At 51.9% G+C, this 18,760-nt stretch overlaps 2 protein-coding genes across 4 annotated transcripts in view; one reads left to right on the forward strand and one right to left on the reverse strand.

The window, feature by feature from the left end:
* The window catches only part of TSHZ1 (teashirt zinc finger homeobox 1), an 82,435-nt gene extending 81,959 nt beyond the window's left edge, over positions 1–476 (reverse strand). The window contains exon 1 of the mRNA XM_018039574.1: positions 314–476. Coding sequence (XP_017895063.1) covers positions 314–353 — 40 coding nt within the window. The 5' untranslated portion in view covers positions 354–476. The remainder of the gene's footprint in view (positions 1–313) is intronic.
* ZADH2 (zinc binding alcohol dehydrogenase domain containing 2) lies at positions 2,660–14,565 on the forward strand. 3 transcript variants are annotated; one of them, XM_018039654.1, is made up of 2 exons: positions 2,660–3,379; positions 9,641–14,565. In XM_018039654.1, exons 1-2 carry the CDS (start codon positions 3,171–3,173, stop codon positions 10,563–10,565), a joined length of 1,134 nt encoding a protein of 377 aa, XP_017895143.1. In that variant the 5' UTR covers positions 2,660–3,170; the 3' UTR covers positions 10,566–14,565. The 3 variants fall into 3 exon arrangements, with proteins under 3 accessions (XP_017895143.1, XP_017895142.1, XP_017895144.1); XM_018039653.1 differs by lacking the exon at positions 2,660–3,379 and adding an exon at positions 3,774–3,804; XM_018039655.1 differs by lacking the exon at positions 2,660–3,379 and adding an exon at positions 7,980–8,210.

Consider the following 18,760-nt stretch of genomic DNA (forward strand, 5'->3'; position numbering starts at 1 on the left):
CGAGGCGGCCAGGAGCTCCGGCGGCCCCCCGGCCTCCCCCGGCCTCCCCGGCCCGTCGGGGCTCCTCGCCGTGCCGAGGAGCGCCGTGAAGTTTCTCCGCTCCGCGCGCCGGCCCAGGTTGGGAGACGCGGACGGCTGCCCCGGGGCGCCGGCGGCCAGGCGCGGGCCGGGCCTCGCTCCCGGGCCCAGAGGGGGAGCGCCGCCCGCGCCCCCGCCCGCGCCCCCGCCCCGCGCGCCGGCCGCCGGGCCCCCCGCCCCCCGCGCCGCGCCCCCCCGGCCCCGCTCCCCGCGGCGCGGCCCGCGCGCCCGTTACCTGCCGAGCGCCGGGGGGCCTGCTGCTTCCTCCTCGGCATGCTGCTCGGGCCTCAGCCGCCGCCGGAGTTCGCGGGGCGCGGGGACGCGGGGCCCCGGGCGCGGGCGCAACTCCGCGGCGCGCCCAACTCTGGCCTCGTCCCCGCGGGCTCCGGGCTCCGGGCGCGCCGCGGTCCGCGGGGCGCCGCTCGCATGGACGGCCGCGCCCGGGGCCGCTCAGGAGGCGGCGGCCGCGGCCGCGCGGGCCGCGTCCCGGCCGCCGGGCTGCGGGCGGAGCGCGCGGGGCCTGGGCGCCGAGCCCGGAGTCATCCCCGGCGCGGGCCGCGGGCGCAGCGGCGGGAGCTCGGAGGGCCGGCCCGCGGCCCGCGCTCCATGCTGCCGCCTCCCCGCCGCCGCGGTGCTGCTGGCGGGCGCTCCTCCGGGCGCCTCTGCGGGCGCTGCCCTGCGCCTTCCTCCGCGAGCCGAGAGTCTCGGAGCGCAACTTTCTCTCCCCCTCGCTCCAGGCGGTGAGGGGGTCGCGGCGAGTGCTTTTAGTGCGCGGGTCGCAGCTTGCTCATTGTGCGCCGGCGAGGCCGATCTGGGCAGTCCTTTTCCTCCCCGCACTTAGTCTAAGAGGAAGAAAGCAAACAAGACAGAGGAGTGAAGCCCCCGTACATACATGCGCCGGGGGGAGATGTCAGGCGCTGCTCCACCTTCCAAACAGTCACAGATCAAACAGTGGCATACGCCGCCGGAGCGCCACTTGGTGCCCCGCGCTCCCCGCGGGGCTGTGCCGCCAGGATCGCCGCTTCTTCGGAGGCGAAATCTAATGCAAACACATTTTGATCATGGATTTTGGGCCGGTCTTGATCTTCCAACAGAAAAATTTTGAAAAATACACAAAAAGCACCCCCCCCCCCGGAAAAAAAAAAGCCAACAACAACAACCCGGAGAGTGTGCGCGAAGGGGTGAAGAGCAGACGTTCACTGGGTGGGCGAGATGAGCGTGGACGGTCCCCCCCAAACTCCTGGGAGAGAGGAGATGCACTCTCGCTCGCTCCTCTTTTCAGTGAAATATAACACACATTCGGATCGCAGAGCTTTCAGACAGTCTCAACTGATAGACAGACACATCGAGCTGCTTTTCCGGCTTCAGTTTTTACTCCTCCTCCTCTCGCCAACGTCACCCTGACAATTACAAATAGGTCTCTCACAAACCATACCTGTCAATCTTTTTAATTGCTTTGTTTTCTCCCCCCCCCCCCAGCTAAACAATATGACACAAAAAAGAAATCTTAATACGGAATAACATAAAAGATTGCACGTTGGAGAAAGACATTGAGGGGTTTGTTACTGTAATCCACCGGCTGACCGTGGGTGAAGCCCATGTGTTATAAGCCAAGTTGAGTAGACTAGTTCCTGCAGATTTTTAAACCTGCGCGTCTCCCCCTCCGCCCCCGCTTGTACACTCACACACACGCACCCACGTGGACACAAACTACCCTTGGAAGAGGAATGTCCGGCATTTGAGATAAAAAGACCTGTGTCACTTTTGCAATCCTAGTTTGGGGGTTAGATGTGATTGGGGAGGGGCACTCTGCGGCTTTTATATTTTGGTAATTAATGGGTAAGTGGACGATAAGAAAACATGTTTCACTACAATGGATTCCTTTAATAAAAATTTAATGATGGACTTTGCTCATCACACAAAAAAATGTGGAAAATATTTAATCTGGCCCCTCTGTGAGAAGTGAATTGATTATTTGGTCAATGCAAACAGGGAGATAATTGACACGATGGAACGGCAGATCTTTCTAACTGGGTTATAAAAAAAAAGGTCCTCATACATCATGGTAACGTCTCCATCCAGTTCCATTAAGGCCCTCGGCAATCCGCAACCCCCCCCCCCCCGCCCCATAAGTTTAAGATGTTCGTGTGCTCTGGGAATTTGACCCTCTGGTTCCCAGTATCTGTGTTTCTTTCCCAGTGGGAAACCTGTAACAGTCTTGTAGAGGCCACTTAAAACAGTCATGGAAAAACATGAAGTCTTGGCCAAAATAAATAAAATGGCTTAGTTCGTGCAACTTACATGGGACAGACTAAGGGCAAGGCGGCACGGGCGAGCCGTTGCGGGGACAAGGGCCAACAGCCTGGGCTCAGGATGCCCTGGGCGCCCCCCGCCCGGCGCTGGGTGCTCCTGCGCCCGCACCGGCGCCCAGGGCTCCCCGCCCGGCCCCGGGCCCGGGCCGTGCCCCGCCGCCCCGGCCGCGCTCGGGGTTGATTCGTACCACCTTGCAAGGAAGTGAACGCTCCGCACGGGAAGGGGAGGCGCCTGCGCCGGCCGCTGGGCGCCGCGCAGCTCCGAGGACGCCCCGGGCTGCCGCCGGCTGTGGGCCGCGGCAGTCGCGGGACGCGCGGGTGCCCTCGCCGCCCCCCTCACCCTTTTAGAGGAGTCAAATCCGGCTTTTAGACCGTGGGGAGGGTGGGGATATCCGGTGCCTCCCGGGCGCCGGGAGGAAGGGGGAGGGCGGAGAGGATCCTTGGCCAGTCTGCGCCAAGCAGATTCAAACCAAAACAAAAAGATTAAAGGAGCAGCGGCCAGGGCGTCAGCGATCCCCTGGCCCGGACCCCGGGGGTGGCGCGCCCGGGAACCGCGGGGGCTGCGCGGACTAACCGCGCAGCGCGCGGCGGGGCAGGAGGGGGGAGCGGGCGCCAAACGTAGCGGGGAAGAGGCGGGGGGAGCCGAGGGGAGGGCGCGGGCCGGAGGAGGGGCGGACCCGCCCGCTCCGCCCGCCGCGCGGAGCCTCGCCTCGCGGAGCGGCCCGGACTGGGCGCGACCCCGGCCAGCGGCGGCGCAGAAAGAAGGCAGAGGCGCGGGCCATGCAGAGGCTGGCGCTCGCCGGGACCCGAGCCATCGTGGACATGTCGTACGCCCGCCACTTCCTGGACTTCCAGGGCTCGGCCATCCCTAGCGCGATGCAGAAGCTGGTGGTGACCCGGCTGAGCCCCAACTTCCGCGAGGCCGCCACCCTGCGCCGGGACTGCCCGGTGCCACTCCCCGGGGACGGAGACCTCCTCGTCCGGAACCGGTGAGCCCGGCGCGCGCCCCCCGCCCCGGCCCCGGCCCGTGCTGCGCCGCGCCGCTCCGGGGCTGTCCCGCGCCCGCCTGCGTCCCCACTCCCGGCGCGCGCTCGGGCGCATAGCCCGACTTTGCGAGATCCCGGGAAGTTGAACCCGCCGCCATCTGGCGAAGGCGAACGTAATGAGACTGTTGCCGGTGTGAATATCCGATGGCACCGAACGTCCTCATAACGGAGGGTTATTTTAATTTGGGATTCCCCTCCCCTCCCCCAGCCTTCCCTCCTCCTCCCCCTCCCGCTCCCGAAATAAAACCGACGGGACCCAGAAGGGGAGGCTCCCCGCCCAGCCCACCCGCGCGCACCCACGGCTCCAGCGATCGCCTAATCTTTAGGGTGGAGTTGGGAACAGCCTGGACACAAACCGCGACGTTTAGGTAACGTGCTTTGGAGGAAGGAGGCCGGGGCCCGGGCTGGCTGTTCCTGTCCGCTCCAGGTTGGCAGCTGCCTGGCTGTGGCGGAGCCTGTCGTTAGGTGTGTTGGTGTGCACCTCGCCGGTGCCGCCTGCGTGTTGTCAGCTCTGTGTGACTGTCGTCTGTGCCCTGCAGTGTACCGCGGGGCGCGCGTCCCAGGCGGCGGGGCCGGGGTGGGGGCATGGCCGCAGGTTTTGCAGACTGAATGAGGCTCGGGTCGTCGCCCGACCTTGGGACTGTCTTTTCCACCTCCACACTGCCCATCTTAATTTGTTTCCATCTCACTAATCTTTAGTAACTGCTGAAGCAACAAGAGGGAAGGAACCTCACTCTTCAGAGCCGTGCCCGCGGCTCTGCCCGTGGGTCCTCTCGCTGCCTGACTTGCAAGCGGGGCGTCCGCTTCCTCCATCCCCCTTGGCGAGAGCGGGGCTCGCCCGCCGGGTCAGTCTGGTCTGTGGGGCGAGTGTTGCGTATTTCAGGTTGCGTAATACTTTCGGAGGGAGAAGTAACTTGTGGTTGTAACCAGGTTGTCAGTGGTGTGCTCGAAAGCACTCGGTCCTCGGCGAGGACTGAAGGACCGTGTATCTTATCTAATCAGCTTGGGGCAATGCTGAACGGTCCATTTTAGAGATTCGTATCAGTCTTCCAAACCTAGCTCGGAGACTTCGGAATTCTGACCAGGAAGTCAGACTTCTGGGAACCTGTTGGAGAGGTAGAAACCAAGCGAGCCAAAGGTGGGGCTGAGCGGAGGCTGGGAAAGGGGCGGGGGCAGGGGGCGCCTGAACCGATGGGCTGAAGTGCACCGCTGGGACCCGGGCTTCGGAGGGTTTCTTCATCAGTACCAGGAACCTCTAAGGCAGCTGAGATCCAGACGCGCGTCCTGACAAGTTGAAAAGAAGGGTGGGTGAGTGTTCACGCAGGACATACAAAACACAGGAGTGATTTCCTGGAAGTGAGATGAGACTCAGATTGAAAAAATACACCGAAGAAATCCAACCGGCAAAGTTTCACGCAGGCTTTTTCTCCACCACCACCCCCCCACCCCCGCCACCCGCAACTGTGAACTGTGAGCACCAATGGTACACACCAGGCTGCTTGGGGAAAGAACACCTTTTACAAACAGGGTGTGAAGTGGGGAGGGGGCGACTGAGCGGGGCGGGCAGCGGAAGGTGTGAAGTTTCCGCACTCCCAGCAGCCGCGCGGTGGGACCCCCGCCCGCACTGCGGTGGAGGAGTTCCTGCCCGCAGGACCAGCCTGCCCGCCTGCGGGGCACCAGCTCCGCAGGGTGTGCGCCCCTTCCCCGCGCTGGGTCACCAGGGCCGGTCCCCGAACTAGGTGGTCGGTCGGAGTTCTGGAGCACCGGCTGCCATGTTGGATGCTCTCAACTTGGGTTGCTTTAAGATCCACGCCTCTAGCTTCCATCCACAGATGCCAAGAATCCCTTTAATATAAATAGGATATTTATAGTCACCGCTTGACCTCTAACTTCTACCTTGAAATCCGTCACAGAAGAAGGGGGCGCGTTTTCTGCTTGTGAGGATGGGGCGGACCTCTGCCTGTCCCTCTCCTTACTCTGCTGGAAAATATGCCCCTACCCCCCAAACTGTGGGAAGATCCTTTATTCTAGCAAATGTTGTCAGTAAGGGTGGCATTTTACCGATTTTTTTTTTTTAAGAATAGAGGCTCAATACTTCACTACAGGTTAGTTCATTTTAATCCCAGACCAAATCGCCCCGAACAGTGTCAACTGCATGAAAATTCTATGCAAGAGCTTCTCATTTTTTATCGTAACAATAATAATAATCTGCTCCGGAGTGAATGGATTCAGCCCAAATTCACTTCTTTGGAAAGGTGTCTGGGGGGTTTTAATTGTGCTCCCTCTGACTTTCTCTTTCAGTGGAACCTTTTGCACGTGTCTTTCCAATTTAACAGAAAATACAAATTCTTTATTCACAGTGAGGGAGGTGCTTTTTAAGACATCGATTTAGCATAATCAAGTTTATCATTTAGGAAAGGTGTGAGAAGGGGGCCTAGAATCCTTCTAGAACGTGCCCACGCCTTTCCTTTATCCACTTCTGGCCTTCGGCTTTCTAACATCCGAGGAAACCCCGCTTCCCTCATAAAAGAGAAGAAAATAAAAGGAGAAAGACTCCGACTCCCTCTGGTTCAGTTCACGCACTATTTTTAGATTTTTCTTTTTTTGCAAGATACTGCCACATTATTTCGTTTCCAAATATTTCTAACGATTTTCTGTTCAAATGTTAGATAATGGAGCAGAGTTTGTAGGACCGGCACAGAGAAGGGGGGGGATGGGGAGGGCATTTTTGACAAACCGTTTGTTGCTCAAGGGAGGGTAACTATTCCTTCTCATTCTCCAGGCCGAGATTTTTTTTTTCCTTCATTCTTTTCTTTATCCCTTTTTTCTTTCCTTCTTTTTTTTTTAAAAGGAAGGTCTGGTTTGGCGGACTTTGTCTTCCAGTATTGAAGGTTTTGCCCTGGACTTGAGTCTTCGGGTTTGATTTTTGTTAACAGAAAACCCATTGCCTCCCCTCGGACCGCTGCCCTGTTTCACAATAAACATGACGAAAGGGCTCATCGCTTTTTAGTGTAAATAAACCGAGTGACTCCGGAAGGGTATATATTTGGGCAGAGCCCCAAACATCCCTCTCTTTTTCCCTGGGCTCCTCGATTTTTGTCTTTTGCGTAGGTCTGCCTGTCGGATCGCTAGACCCCTGCACTCATTAAAAGCACGTAGTTTAAATTAAAGGGGTACAGACGAGTCTCCAAATGCACGCATCCTCCCTAGCGCGTCTTCTCTTTTTCTCGCTCACTCGCCCTTTCTGTCCGCTGCTCCCCAAACCCGGATCCCTGCCCACCGCGCCTGCAGCTCTTGAACTTGTTTCCGATGGAGCCCAAGGCGCCGGCTCCCACTCCTCCCACTCCTCTACCCAAAGCCCAGGTAAGGACCAAGGCGCACCCGGGCAGTGGCGGGTCCACACCAGCCGCAAAACGGGGCTTCAGGGAGAGGTGGGGCTCGCGACCAGAGGCTGGGCGGCCCTGGAGAGGGTGAGGTGTCCGGAGACGAGCAGGAACTCCGGATTCCTTCACCGACGACGCAGGCGACTTAGAAGGCAGGGTAGGGTGGAGAGACGTAAAATGGGGGTGCCTGCGAGGCCAAGGTCACAGTCTGGCCGCCGGCGGCTACTGTCGCGAGGCCGACGAGCTCAGGAGCGCCGCGTGCCCCTGGCTTCCCTGGCTCTCGATCGCCCCAGGGCCCGAGCTCGGCGGCCGGTGCGGACTGGGCGCGCCCGCTGGGATCCCGGCTCGGCCCAGGGAGGCTGAGGTCATGGTCGCGGGCCTCGGCGGCGACCCGCGCGACTCCAGTCCGCTCCGGGAGTCGGACTCACGGATCGCATCTGTCCGTGGTTGCGGTGGAGAGGCCGCGGGACGACGGCACGGGCCGGGCAGTCGGTGGAGGCCGGGCACTTGCGAGGGGAGATAGTTCCAGAAGCGCGGGTTTCTGGCGCCCTGCAGGTTGGCCCGGGCGCATCGAGGGCGCCGCAGGGAGCGGGGACGTGGACCAGGCGCGGGGCGGGCCCCGTGGTCTCCGGCCCCCGCTCCAGCGCTGGCCGGGCTCCACCGCAATGTCTGACTTGGGTTTTTAAGCAAAGCCCCTTGGTGAGCTCAAGCTGCCGCTGGTGGGCTGCAGCCGCCGAGCTCCCGACAGAGCCCACCCTGCCCCCCAACACGCGCGCGCGCGCGCACACACACGGGCCCTCGCTGCCCCCTCTGCGCGGGTGCCCTCGCCCCGCCGCCGCTTGTCTCCCAGGCGTGCACCCTGCTCGGTCCTCAGCCTCCCGCCTGGAAGTGGCAACCACAGCCCCGGAAGGGGGTGCGCGGGGGTGGGGGGCGGTGATGGGACTGCCTTTTCCTCCAGCAGCCCCTTCCCGCTCGCCAGCTCCCTCCCCCCAGTTCGCTCCGGTTTGGAGATGATGGTGACCCGAGGGGCCGAGTTCAAGGCGGGGGCTCCCGCAAGGGAAGGGCCTCTGTGGTTGGAAAGGCAGAAACGCCAGCGCGGGGGGGTGGGGGGGGCGGCGGTAGGGAGGGGGCAAGACGGGAGGGGCGAAGGCCACGGGAAGGGCGAGTCTAATCCTGCGCGAGGAGAACAGAGCGGGCTACCCGCCGCGGCCCCCACCTGTAAGCACAGCCCACCTCCCCACCCCCGCCGGCGGTCCTGCAGCCGGCCTTCCAGCCCCAGCGATCCGGCGTCCAGAGGCACCCCGACTGGGCTCGACCGCCGCCTTCCCCAAGGTCCGGAAGCACGCGCTCAGGACACTAGGCCAGGCCTGGAGAACTCGGCAAAGTGAAAGGCAAGATGCCTGGCCCTCCCCTACCCAAAAGATGGAACGTTGGCATCTTGGCATTAAATGCCAATGAGAACCCACCACAAACCATTGTTCCCGCTTCTCATTACTATGTGTCCTGTTCGGGTATGGAATCCTGTAACGTGATTGTGAGGCCTTGTGTCTGGTAACTTCTGAAAGCTGCTGGACTGGACGAGCCCGAAGGAGAGTTTCCTGCTTTCTTATTTCTGTTGATAAATGTAGAGAGTGTCCAATCGTGTATGTGGGGCACCGTCATAAGGGCGCATTTACGAGGGCTAAGTATTGTCTCTATATAAAGTGGAAGTGGGTCCTTGTGCCGGGCAGTTTGGGGTTTATTAAGTTAAATTAAAAGTAAATTGTTTTAACATGAGCCCTACTTACCAGCGGAAGCCACCAGATCCCAGCACCTTTTCCTTTCATTACAGGTGGAAATGGCATCTTTAGGGTCCTCCCACTGTGTGTCTCGGCCACCTCCCGACATCCTTGGGAGAATGGTTTTTTTCCTTATGTATCAGGATATTTTTGTTATGAGGTATACTGAGATGAAAAAAAAGCTGGTAAAAATACCAGCCTGGCAATTAAATTGACTCTGGATACCAAAGTGAAAATAATCATCTGGTATTAATCAAGTATGTCTCTGCTTCTTGTTGAGGAAAAATATAGTGTCGATTTGCTTTTCTTTTCATCTGGGAAGGACTGTGAAATGTTGGATGTTCCATAAAAATCTCTCTACCCTTATGAGACAATTTTTGTTCAATTAATCAAAATGCATATTTTCACACTGGACACAGTTACATCAGAAGGAAAATTTGCTGCAGCCTCTCTCACACTGTTTGAAACAAGCCCTGCAGTAACATGTAGCAGCCAGTGACCTTGTACATTACATCAATCTTTAATAATATCATTGTCGTTACTATTATTATCTGAAGTGTTAAATTGTTGCCAGAATCAATACAAGTCTACCTCTTTGAATATATTTTATCCCGCTGTTGTTTTTAACATCTTTGCTAAGAGACCAATTAATTTCCAACTCATAGCTCCGGTGAAGTTTGTGTATGAGGGCTTCCTGAATTTTTTTTTTCCTCTCTTTTGAAAGAAAGAGAAAGGGAATAAGTGGCGTATGAAATAAATAACCTGTTTAGAGAGATGTGAACTTATTCCTAACCTAATGAAAGAATACAATAAACCAAAACTCTAATACGGAATCACTGTTGAGCTCACATTTGTTTGATTTCTTTTCCTTTTTTTTTTTTTTTTTTGAAGTGCATATCAAGAGTTTTGGGTGGTTTTTTTTTCGAATTCTGTCAGAATAGATAACAGCTTCACTGCCCTCCACAGTCACCAGATTCAGAGAAATAGAAAAAGCCTTGACAAAGAAAGCACCTGAATGTGTGTGTGTGTTTGTTTTCCTCTAGATTTGCTGGTGTCAATGCTTCTGACATCAACTATTCGGCTGGCCGCTATGACCCTTCAGTCAAGACCCCCTTCGACGCAGGCTTCGAAGGTGTGGGAGAGGTGGTGGCCTTGGGCCTCTCTGCCAGCGCTGCGTTCACTGTCGGCCAGGCTGTGGCCTACATGGCGCCTGGGTCCTTCGCTGAGTACACAGTGGTGCCCGCCAGGGTCGCCATCCCAGTGCCGGCCCTGAAACCCGAGTATCTCACGCTCCTGGTGAGTGGGACCACAGCCTACATCAGCCTGAAAGAGCTCGGGGGGCTTTCAGAAGGGAAGAAGGTCCTGGTGACCGCGGCAGCCGGGGGCACCGGCCAGTTCGCCGTCCAGCTCGCAAAGAAGGCCAAGTGCCACGTCATTGGAACGTGCTCTTCTGCCGAGAAGTCTGCTTTTCTGAAGTCTGTTGGCTGCGACCGGCCCATCAACTATAACGCCGAGCACGTGGGTGCCGTCTTGAGGCAGGAGTACCCCCAAGGTGTGGACGTGGTGTACGAGTCTGTCGGGGGAGCCATGTTTGACTTGGCCGTGGACGCCTTGGCTACCCGAGGGCGCTTGATAGTGATCGGGTTCGTCTCTGGCTACCAGACTCCTACCGGCCTGTCGCCCGTGAAAGCAGCAACACTTCCAGCCAAACTGCTGAAGAAATCTGCCAGCGTCCAGGGCTTCTTCTTGAACCATTACCTTCCTGAGTTTCGAGGTGCCATGGACCACTTGCTCAAGATGTATGCGGGTGGCGAGCTGGTTTGTGAGGTGGACACCGGAGTTCTGTCTGCAGAGGGCAGGTTTATCGGCCTGGAATCGGTCTTCCGGGCCATCGATTATATGTACATGAGAAAAAACACTGGAAAAATTGTCATTGAATTACCTCCCTCTGTCAACAGTAAGCTATAAAAGCAGAACAATGGCATAAGAGAAAGAAAATGGTCATTTTATGCCCCAGAATTACTCAAATCTATTTATTTTTAGTTGGTAATGGAGATAATATTTTTTAAAAAACAAAAGTAAAGTTTAATAACTAGGTCTCTCTTTTCTTTGCTTCCTTTTTTTTTTTGCTTTCCCTTGCCAAACAAAAGCGCTAGTAAAACTTCCCTCCATGGCACAGAGGTAGAACCTTTACCTTCAGTTCTTTGCTCATGGAGAGTCTCATTCCAGATTTTATTGCTCCAGGGAAATAATTAATCCCTGATGCAAGATCTGATCAAGTCAGCATGTCTTCAGCCTGATGAGATTTTAAAATCGGGCTTGAAAACAGTTCATGAGTTCTTTGCTATGGGAGATTTTGGTATAATGCTAGCAAGTTGTTAATAAATGAGAGAGAGAGCAAAAGTCAGTCACTTCTCAGAGTCCATATTCTCAGGAAATGGCCCTTCTCCTTCCATAAATTACCAGCCAATTCTCTAAAGAGAAATTTGGAGGGATTCTCCCAAAACTCTGACTCTGTTAGGTCATTAGAAAAAAAAAAAATTAAATGAGCACAGACCTCTTTTAAAGAAGTATCTCTTTATTTAATGATTTTATACACAATCATGCTGGTGAGGCATGTGTGGGATGGAAGATTTCTCTCTTCCCTTAAGAAGCAAAGTAGTGTTGAAAACTCATATGGACAAAAGAGCAGTTTTGGTAAAGGGAAACTAGAGATTCGGGAGACTTTAAAAATTTAGTACATGCACGTGAAATGAAGAAGGATATGCTCCATCCACAGTGAGAGTCAACATAACAAAACCCGGGCCGTATGGGGAAAGCGCTGTAGACACCAAACAGAACCCTTCATCTGCCTACTGGGGTGTGTCAAACAGCATCCCACAAAGCAGGGACTGAAGTGACCTCAGATGAGCGTGCATTTGCTTCTCATTGGAGACTTTGGGGAGGCGGGTTTTCTCCCTGACCTGGAAGTCAGGTAGCCACCACTGACGCCGTGTCATGCTCCAGGTCTCCGAGAGGCCTGTTGGGACAAGACACTTCTTGTCACCATCACCTGACGTCACTCCCGTGAAGGTAACCAGCCCCGCGCCTTCCCCTCTGAATCAAGCCCACAGCTGACCCACCTTCGTCCCCACCTTCCTCAGGTTTTCATCGCTGAGGTGGGAACCCCATCCTGCCTTTCTAGCGAAGCCACGCCCACCAGACTGGTTTTCAGAGCCTTGGGTTTCAGCGTCTCTAACAGGCTAAACAAATAGACACCCGATTAGAGATATTCTAGGAAACTTGGCGACGTATTTAATTTTTCTCTCCTTCTGTCTGAGGAGCAAGGCAGTCGTACCGCTGAGTAGCTGTTCGGATCTGTTTTACAAGATTTACTCATTTTCAGGTACCTAATGTAGCTGCTAGCATGCACGCACAACAATACAATTTATATGGTAAATGGGGCCAAATAATGGCTTCACTGAATGTTATGGCTGCACTGAAGGGAAATGTCACGGTAAATAGTTGCCAAATTATGGATCATGCCGGAGTGTCACAACTGCACTAAAGACAAATAGCACCGGAGGCTACTGCCACTGTGACGCTTTTGAGTTATGAAGAAGGGTAACAGCCCGACGGGAGGCTCTTTGCGTCCTCATTAGAGCAAGGGGTTACTAGTGCAGGGTACCGGAGAAGCCTGGCCAGTGTGCCGCTCAGGTATTAATCTGTCCCTTTCAGACCTAACAGCTGTAGCGAAACCGAAGGGGACTTGGCCTCCCTTTTAGAGACCCAAGCAAACAAAGGGGAGGGGACAGGTTTTATGAATGTAACTGCAAGGGAATGACTGGTAGTGGAGCAACGCTGTAATCAAATCAGCTCATCAGAGAATATTATTCACTGTAAGGTACTCTCTGTCTGATAGGCTTAGTGGTGTCCTAGGCAGACAGAAGTGTGAAGTCTAAGCAATCATGGGCTTTTTCCCTCTGTCAAGACTTGAGCAGTAAGGACATTGCCAACTAAATTGCTTCTTCTAAACTGAAGTACGTCCCGGTTTCTTTCATTTTAATGGGAGAGTAATAAAGATGAAAGACCAACATTTTAACGGATGGATCCCTGAAGCTATAGAATAGAAATTTATTATGTTTTGAAGGCATACACTGAATTCAGCTATGTAAAAAAAAAAAAATTCAAACAACCAGGTTTAAAATAAAATATAATCTGAAAACCTCATGTTCCATCTCTCCCCAAACTAAAAAACTACAGTGCATACTGTTTTCATTTATTCTTAGAAAACAAGCATGAAAGATTCCGCCCATTCAGATAATGCCAAAAATATGTTTAAACTTTTTTTTTAATTCTTCTGAAAAATGATTTGTAAATTGAGGGTCATAGTTCAGCATCAGTTTCATCTTCTGGGATTATCGTTCAAGCCCAGCCTCTAATGGGAGGTGAAATGGTGCGATCCTCTCTCCGCCTTTCTTCTGAACTGTATTACATATCACAAAAAGTACATCCATAATTCAGGGCAATTGTCAGTCTTTGTTTTAGAGACTGGGCCGGGGCTGAACGATCCTGGTGGATGAATTATTTCTGGGTTCTCAGGGTGGCCTTCTCTGCACATCAGCCTTGAGGTCCCCGGCTGGGCAGATGGAGAGCCTTGGCTCCAGTTAGCATGCCAAGAAACAAGGGAGTCCCAGCTATTCCCTCCTGTCCCATTGTGATTTGTAAAAGGCCAAATGCTCTTCCTTCAAATTTGTTTTTGTACGAAGAAAATACTAACAATGTCATTCCGGGTCCATTTGATGACGACTTCCATTGTTCACCGCCTTCAGCATTTAAAAAAAAAAAAAAAATCAGGAAATAGTTTGCAGAGAAACTACACAGAAGTTTTTCATGACGTGCTCTAAAAATTGTTATTATATGATTTCATCTGAATGGAGTTTCTCAGGAGGAGGATAGCGCCTTTATAAATGGTCATTAGTATTACATTCAGTATTTATCTAATGAAAGTGCAGTGACAAGTTGCACTTCTTATTACAATGAAAATGTTGCATTATATACTTAAAGAACATTCCAGCTAATGAGGATGTAACGTCCTTGGTACAACACAGACCTCCTTTTTTGTGTGTGTGTTCACCCACCACAAGATGCTGGAAACTTGACAAATGATATCATTTAAGACATGCCTGCCGTAGGGACCTGCTTTTTGGCTTCCTGTTTCTGGCTTTTATTTGGGTAACATTTATAATGGCCACCCGACTTGTAACGGGCAGTGTTTTAACCCCTTCATAGAGCTCCCAATTAGCGTGAATTTACTACTTGCAGGATTTCCTTTAAAATGGGGCAGGGAGTGCACAGGACTGAAAATATGTCTCTTGATCACTTGACCACATGTGCACACGGGATAAATAGCATATTTCAGATTTATATGAAAACAGACGAGCAGCATGCACCTTTCAGGAAAGACAAGACAGGAGGAGACAGAGCACGATCAGCGGCGGGCTGGAGTCTCCCAGGGCTCACAGCTCAGGGTCTATGACTGTGACCCAGGCGTAAGCGGCCTGACTTGCTGCACTCATGGCTACTGCTCTCCATTCCGCCCAGTGTCTTATTTCCTTAAATTGCTTGCTGTTCATAGTACTTGTCTAGAGACAAAATGTATGCAAGCTTTATTAGCTAATTTGGGGTTTATTGGTGTTTTTTTTTTAATTTAGGTTTTCTGTAACTAATATTCTAATTATGGCCCGGAATTGTGATCATATTTCAGAAGTCCAAATATAGAACTCTGAATTCTCAATCCTACTAGTGTGGGCATCTTAACCTTGGAATTCCATTTTTTTGTAGACCTTTAGTATCATGTTATTCAACTTGTGAAAGGAGGAATGTTTGATACAAGAACCTTATTACTGTTAACATGAGCAAAGTATGGAATATTGGCCCAAAAAAAGCTATACAAAATAAATAATATTTCCCAATATGTATCAGTTCACGCAATTCTTGATAGTAGAGTTGATTAGTTGATTTTTTAAAGTCAACTAAGATACATATTTTAATTCTGTATGCTTGAGTCTTCTGTATTCTTCTTTCCCTAGATTGAGAAGTTAATGGGATGTGAAAACAAGACTAAAAATGGCCGGAAATTCATACTGTCTTAGCATCTGCTCTTTTAATTTTTGTTGAAATAGAGTTGATTTACAGTGCTGTGTTAATTTAAGGTGCACAGCAAAGCGACCGGGTTATGTGAATATATATGTACAATAATGTATATATATTATATAATAATGCATATGTGTATTCTTTTTCAGATTTTTTTCCATTACAAGTTATTATAAGATATTGAGTATAGTTTCCTGTGCTATATAGTGAGTCCTTGTCAGCAACATGGATAGACCTCAGGATTTAAGGAGCATACTAAGTGAAATACATCAGACAGAGAAATACAAATATCCTGTGATATCACTTATATGTGGAATTTAAAATATGACACGAATTTATTTACAAAGCAGAAATTGACTCACAGACATAGAAAACCAAGGGGGGAAAAGGGTAGGTTTTAAATTAGGAGGTCAGGATTAAAATATACACATTACTACAGATAAAACAGATAACCAGCCTCTGTTCTTGATAAGATGGTTTGGTCCACTGGGGACCTGCCCTGCAGCGCTTGCTCGCAGCAACTGGGGAGGCACAGACCCTGTCAGGAAGTGTCCCCAAGGAGTGCAGTTTAGGGAAAGCGATACACGCCTCATACATGCAGGGACGCATGAACCAAAAGCGCAGGTTCCAACAGCCCCCCAAAGTAAGAGTTTCCCTTGAAGGGAGCTATTCGACAGTGTCTTTCTGCCAACGTGAAATTAAAATAATAATTAAAACACACCCTGCTGACTGGTGGTAATGTCCAATAGGGAAGATGGATTTATGCTCAGAGCTCAGGAAAACGGCCCATAAATCGTCAGCTACCATTATGCACTATCCCTTCCATGTAAAGAGTGGAACCGAATCTTAGAATGACCTGAGCCTGTGGTCTCTGGCTGGTGGGAGATGCGGAAGCATGTTTAGGGAAGAGACGCTGTCCAGCTTGGAAGTTTGGAAGATTGCATTACCCTGTGTGTGCCAGCCCCTGGGCGCAGGGGAAGGCAGCTCACAGACACACTGGAGGGAGTCTGGGAGGTTCTTTGCTCATCACAGATGAGAAGACTCCGCTGACCTTTAAATGGTAACATTTGGGATTTAAGAGACAACCTAGGGCTTCCCTAGGGGTTAAGTGGTCAAGAATATGCCTGCTAATGCGGGGGATATGGGTTCGGTTCCTGGTCTGGGAAGATTCTGCATGCCGTGCAGCTGCGAAGCGTGTGCCACAACTTCTGAAGCCCTTATTCCCGGGAGCCTGCGCTCTGCAACAGGAGAGACGCTACCACGACGGGACGCCCTTGACTCCAGCTAGAGAGTAGCCCTCGGTTGCCGCAACTAGAGAAAGCCTGCATGCAGGAAAAGAAAAAAAGGATAAAATACATTATATATATATATGTATATATATATATATATTTTTTTTTTTTTTAAGAGAGACAATCCGGTTCTACTCACTTTATAAATGGAGAAAGCAAGACCCAGGAAGATTAGGTACCTTGTCCAAGGTCGCGGACAACAGCCAGAGTGTAGGCGCGCTCCTTTCCAGGGCACCAGCCTGTCTCTGTCTCACCCTTTCATAAGATCCTGAGGTCCTGCCCTCGATGCCTGATTGAAAGCGTCACAGAATAACAGCTGCCTCTGTTATAAATCTTCTGTTGGGTGAGGTGGTGACCAAACCAGAAAGAATATCACGGTTCTGACCACAAAGTGTGTTCCACTCAAGACGCCCCTTTAATCCAGCACAAGTGAGGTGTTCAGACCACTGACTTCTGTGTCCTCTAATGATCGCGCTTCCCCTGTAGCCCGGCGGTTAAAGAATCCTCCTGCCAATGAAGGAGACGTGGATTTGATCCCTGGGTTGGGAAGAAACCCTGGAGGAGGAAATGGCACCCCGCTCCAGTATTCTCGCCTGGAGGATCCCATGGACGGGGGAGTCTGGAGGGCTACAGTCCACGAGATGACAGCGCTGGACACAACTGAGCACCTAAGTGTGCACACACACACACACATCTAAATATCACACAGCCTTTTCGGGGGAAAAAAGAAGCTCAACAGAATTAAGGGCTGAATGACCACAATTTAGTTTTAATGCTACCAAGGTCTGATCTGTCAATTATTCTTCTGTGTCAAATCATGAATATCAAATAGAGAAAAAATGTATCACCCCTTGTTGAGGGCTTACTTCCCTCAAGCAGTTACCTTGCTTATGTTCTCGCCTATAGAGCTTGGGCAATGTTAGCCAACAGCAGAATATCTAGAATCTGAACTGGCTGATCCTCCTGAAATGGAATCCTGAATCCGGCAGCTTCCAGGCTGCGGTGGCTGGATGCACACACCCACAGTGGGAGGCGCCCTAGGGTGAAGGGGCGCGTGCGGGGAGAGACCGCGGTGGGGCCACGTCCCCTGTTCCCACGGCTAGAATCTCATCCTCTGTACAAAGGTCAGATCATGACTAAGGCTCGGAAGCAAGCCCTTCAAAACCACACGACATTGAACATCCCTGTCTTTCTACATCATTTCTGTCTTCCTCGAACTCATGCATAAGAGGCGCAAACTTTCAGCCTTACACGCACACATCCTTTCGCAAGAGAAACAGCTTCTTTTCACACCGAGAGTCCCTCCGCAGGAACAGCAACAGCCAACGTCAGAGGCAATCTCAATTGGTCGAAAGCCTCATTTCCCACCAGGGGACCGGAAGCAATAGTGGTCCCTCTGTATGTTGTTGGAATTTACATTTGGAAATTGGATTGTCTCCTTGAGGGTTTTTTTAATCATAGTAACTTTCGGAGAATTACTTACATCCGGGTACGCTGGGTACCGGAGGCGAGGTTGAGCTCAAGAGCCCAGGTGTCACCCCAGCTGTAACAATGAAAGTGCTGTCATTGTCTTTACTGAAGGGTATTATTTCTCATTTCAGCTTTCACACGTACTTTATGTAACATCTTAGAACGTGCTTACCAATTAGAATAGAATACAATGTCACTGTCTTCCCTCTTTCCTATAAAAGTTGAAAAAGGAGAATGGTGCCCATTTTACAGATGGGAAAATGCAGTGCAGAAAAGTGACTTTCCCGGATCACTTAGTCACTGGTTGAACAAAGACTTGAACAGCCAAGGCTGTTTTCCACTCGAGAATGCAGCGTCCCCAGCTTTCGTGTACACACGCTCACCTGTCACAACAGAGCTCCTGACTCAGTAGGTCCAGGGTGGGGGCCTGGGAGCCTGCATTTCCCAGGGCTGCTGACACCAAGCCTGCACAGTGAGCAGCAAGGCCCTGGGTCTCACAACCTTTGAAGAGACTCCCATCCCACAAAATGCTGTCTTATAGAGCATTTCTGAGCAAGCTGTAGGTGACCTAGGAATGGATTACAGAGCACGTGCTTAATACAGCTATGAAAATACATTTTATCCTTGAGTTTTTGGCTCCTTTACTTTGACCATCAGCTGTGACGCCCGTCACCTGTCTATTGGAGGGCTCTGGTGGTGAGTGTTTTCACCTAGTTCTAAGTGGGGCAGAAGGAGGCATAGAAAGGGCAGAGAAGTGTCCTGGGACTGCAGCGCCATGAAGAGCATGGCACCTGATCCCATCCCTTCAGGGCAAATAGATGGGGATAAAGGGGAAACAGTGGCAGATTTTATATTCTTGGGCTCCAAAATCACTGCGGATGGTGACTGCAGCCATGAAATTAAAAGACACTTGCTGCTAAGAAAAGCTGTGATAAACCTAGACAGTATATTAAAAAGTAGATACATCACTTTGCCAACAAAGGTCTATATAGTCAAAGCTTTGGTTTTTCCAGGAGTCATGTATGGGAGCAAGACTTGGATCATAAAGAAGGCTGAGAACCAAAGAACTGATGCTTTTGAATTGTGGTGGAGAAGACTCTTTACGAGTCCTTTAGACTGCAAGGAGATCAAACCAATCAATCCTAAAGGAACTCAACCCTGAGAATTCATTGGAAGGACCGATGCTGAAGCTGAGGCTGCAATACTTTGGCCAGCTGTTGCAAAAAGCCAACTCATTGGAAAAGATCCTGATTGTGGGAAAGATTGAGG

This window comes from Capra hircus, chromosome 24 (assembly GCF_001704415.2).
Source record: "Capra hircus breed San Clemente chromosome 24, ASM170441v1, whole genome shotgun sequence".
NCBI lineage: Eukaryota > Metazoa > Chordata > Mammalia > Artiodactyla > Bovidae > Capra > Capra hircus.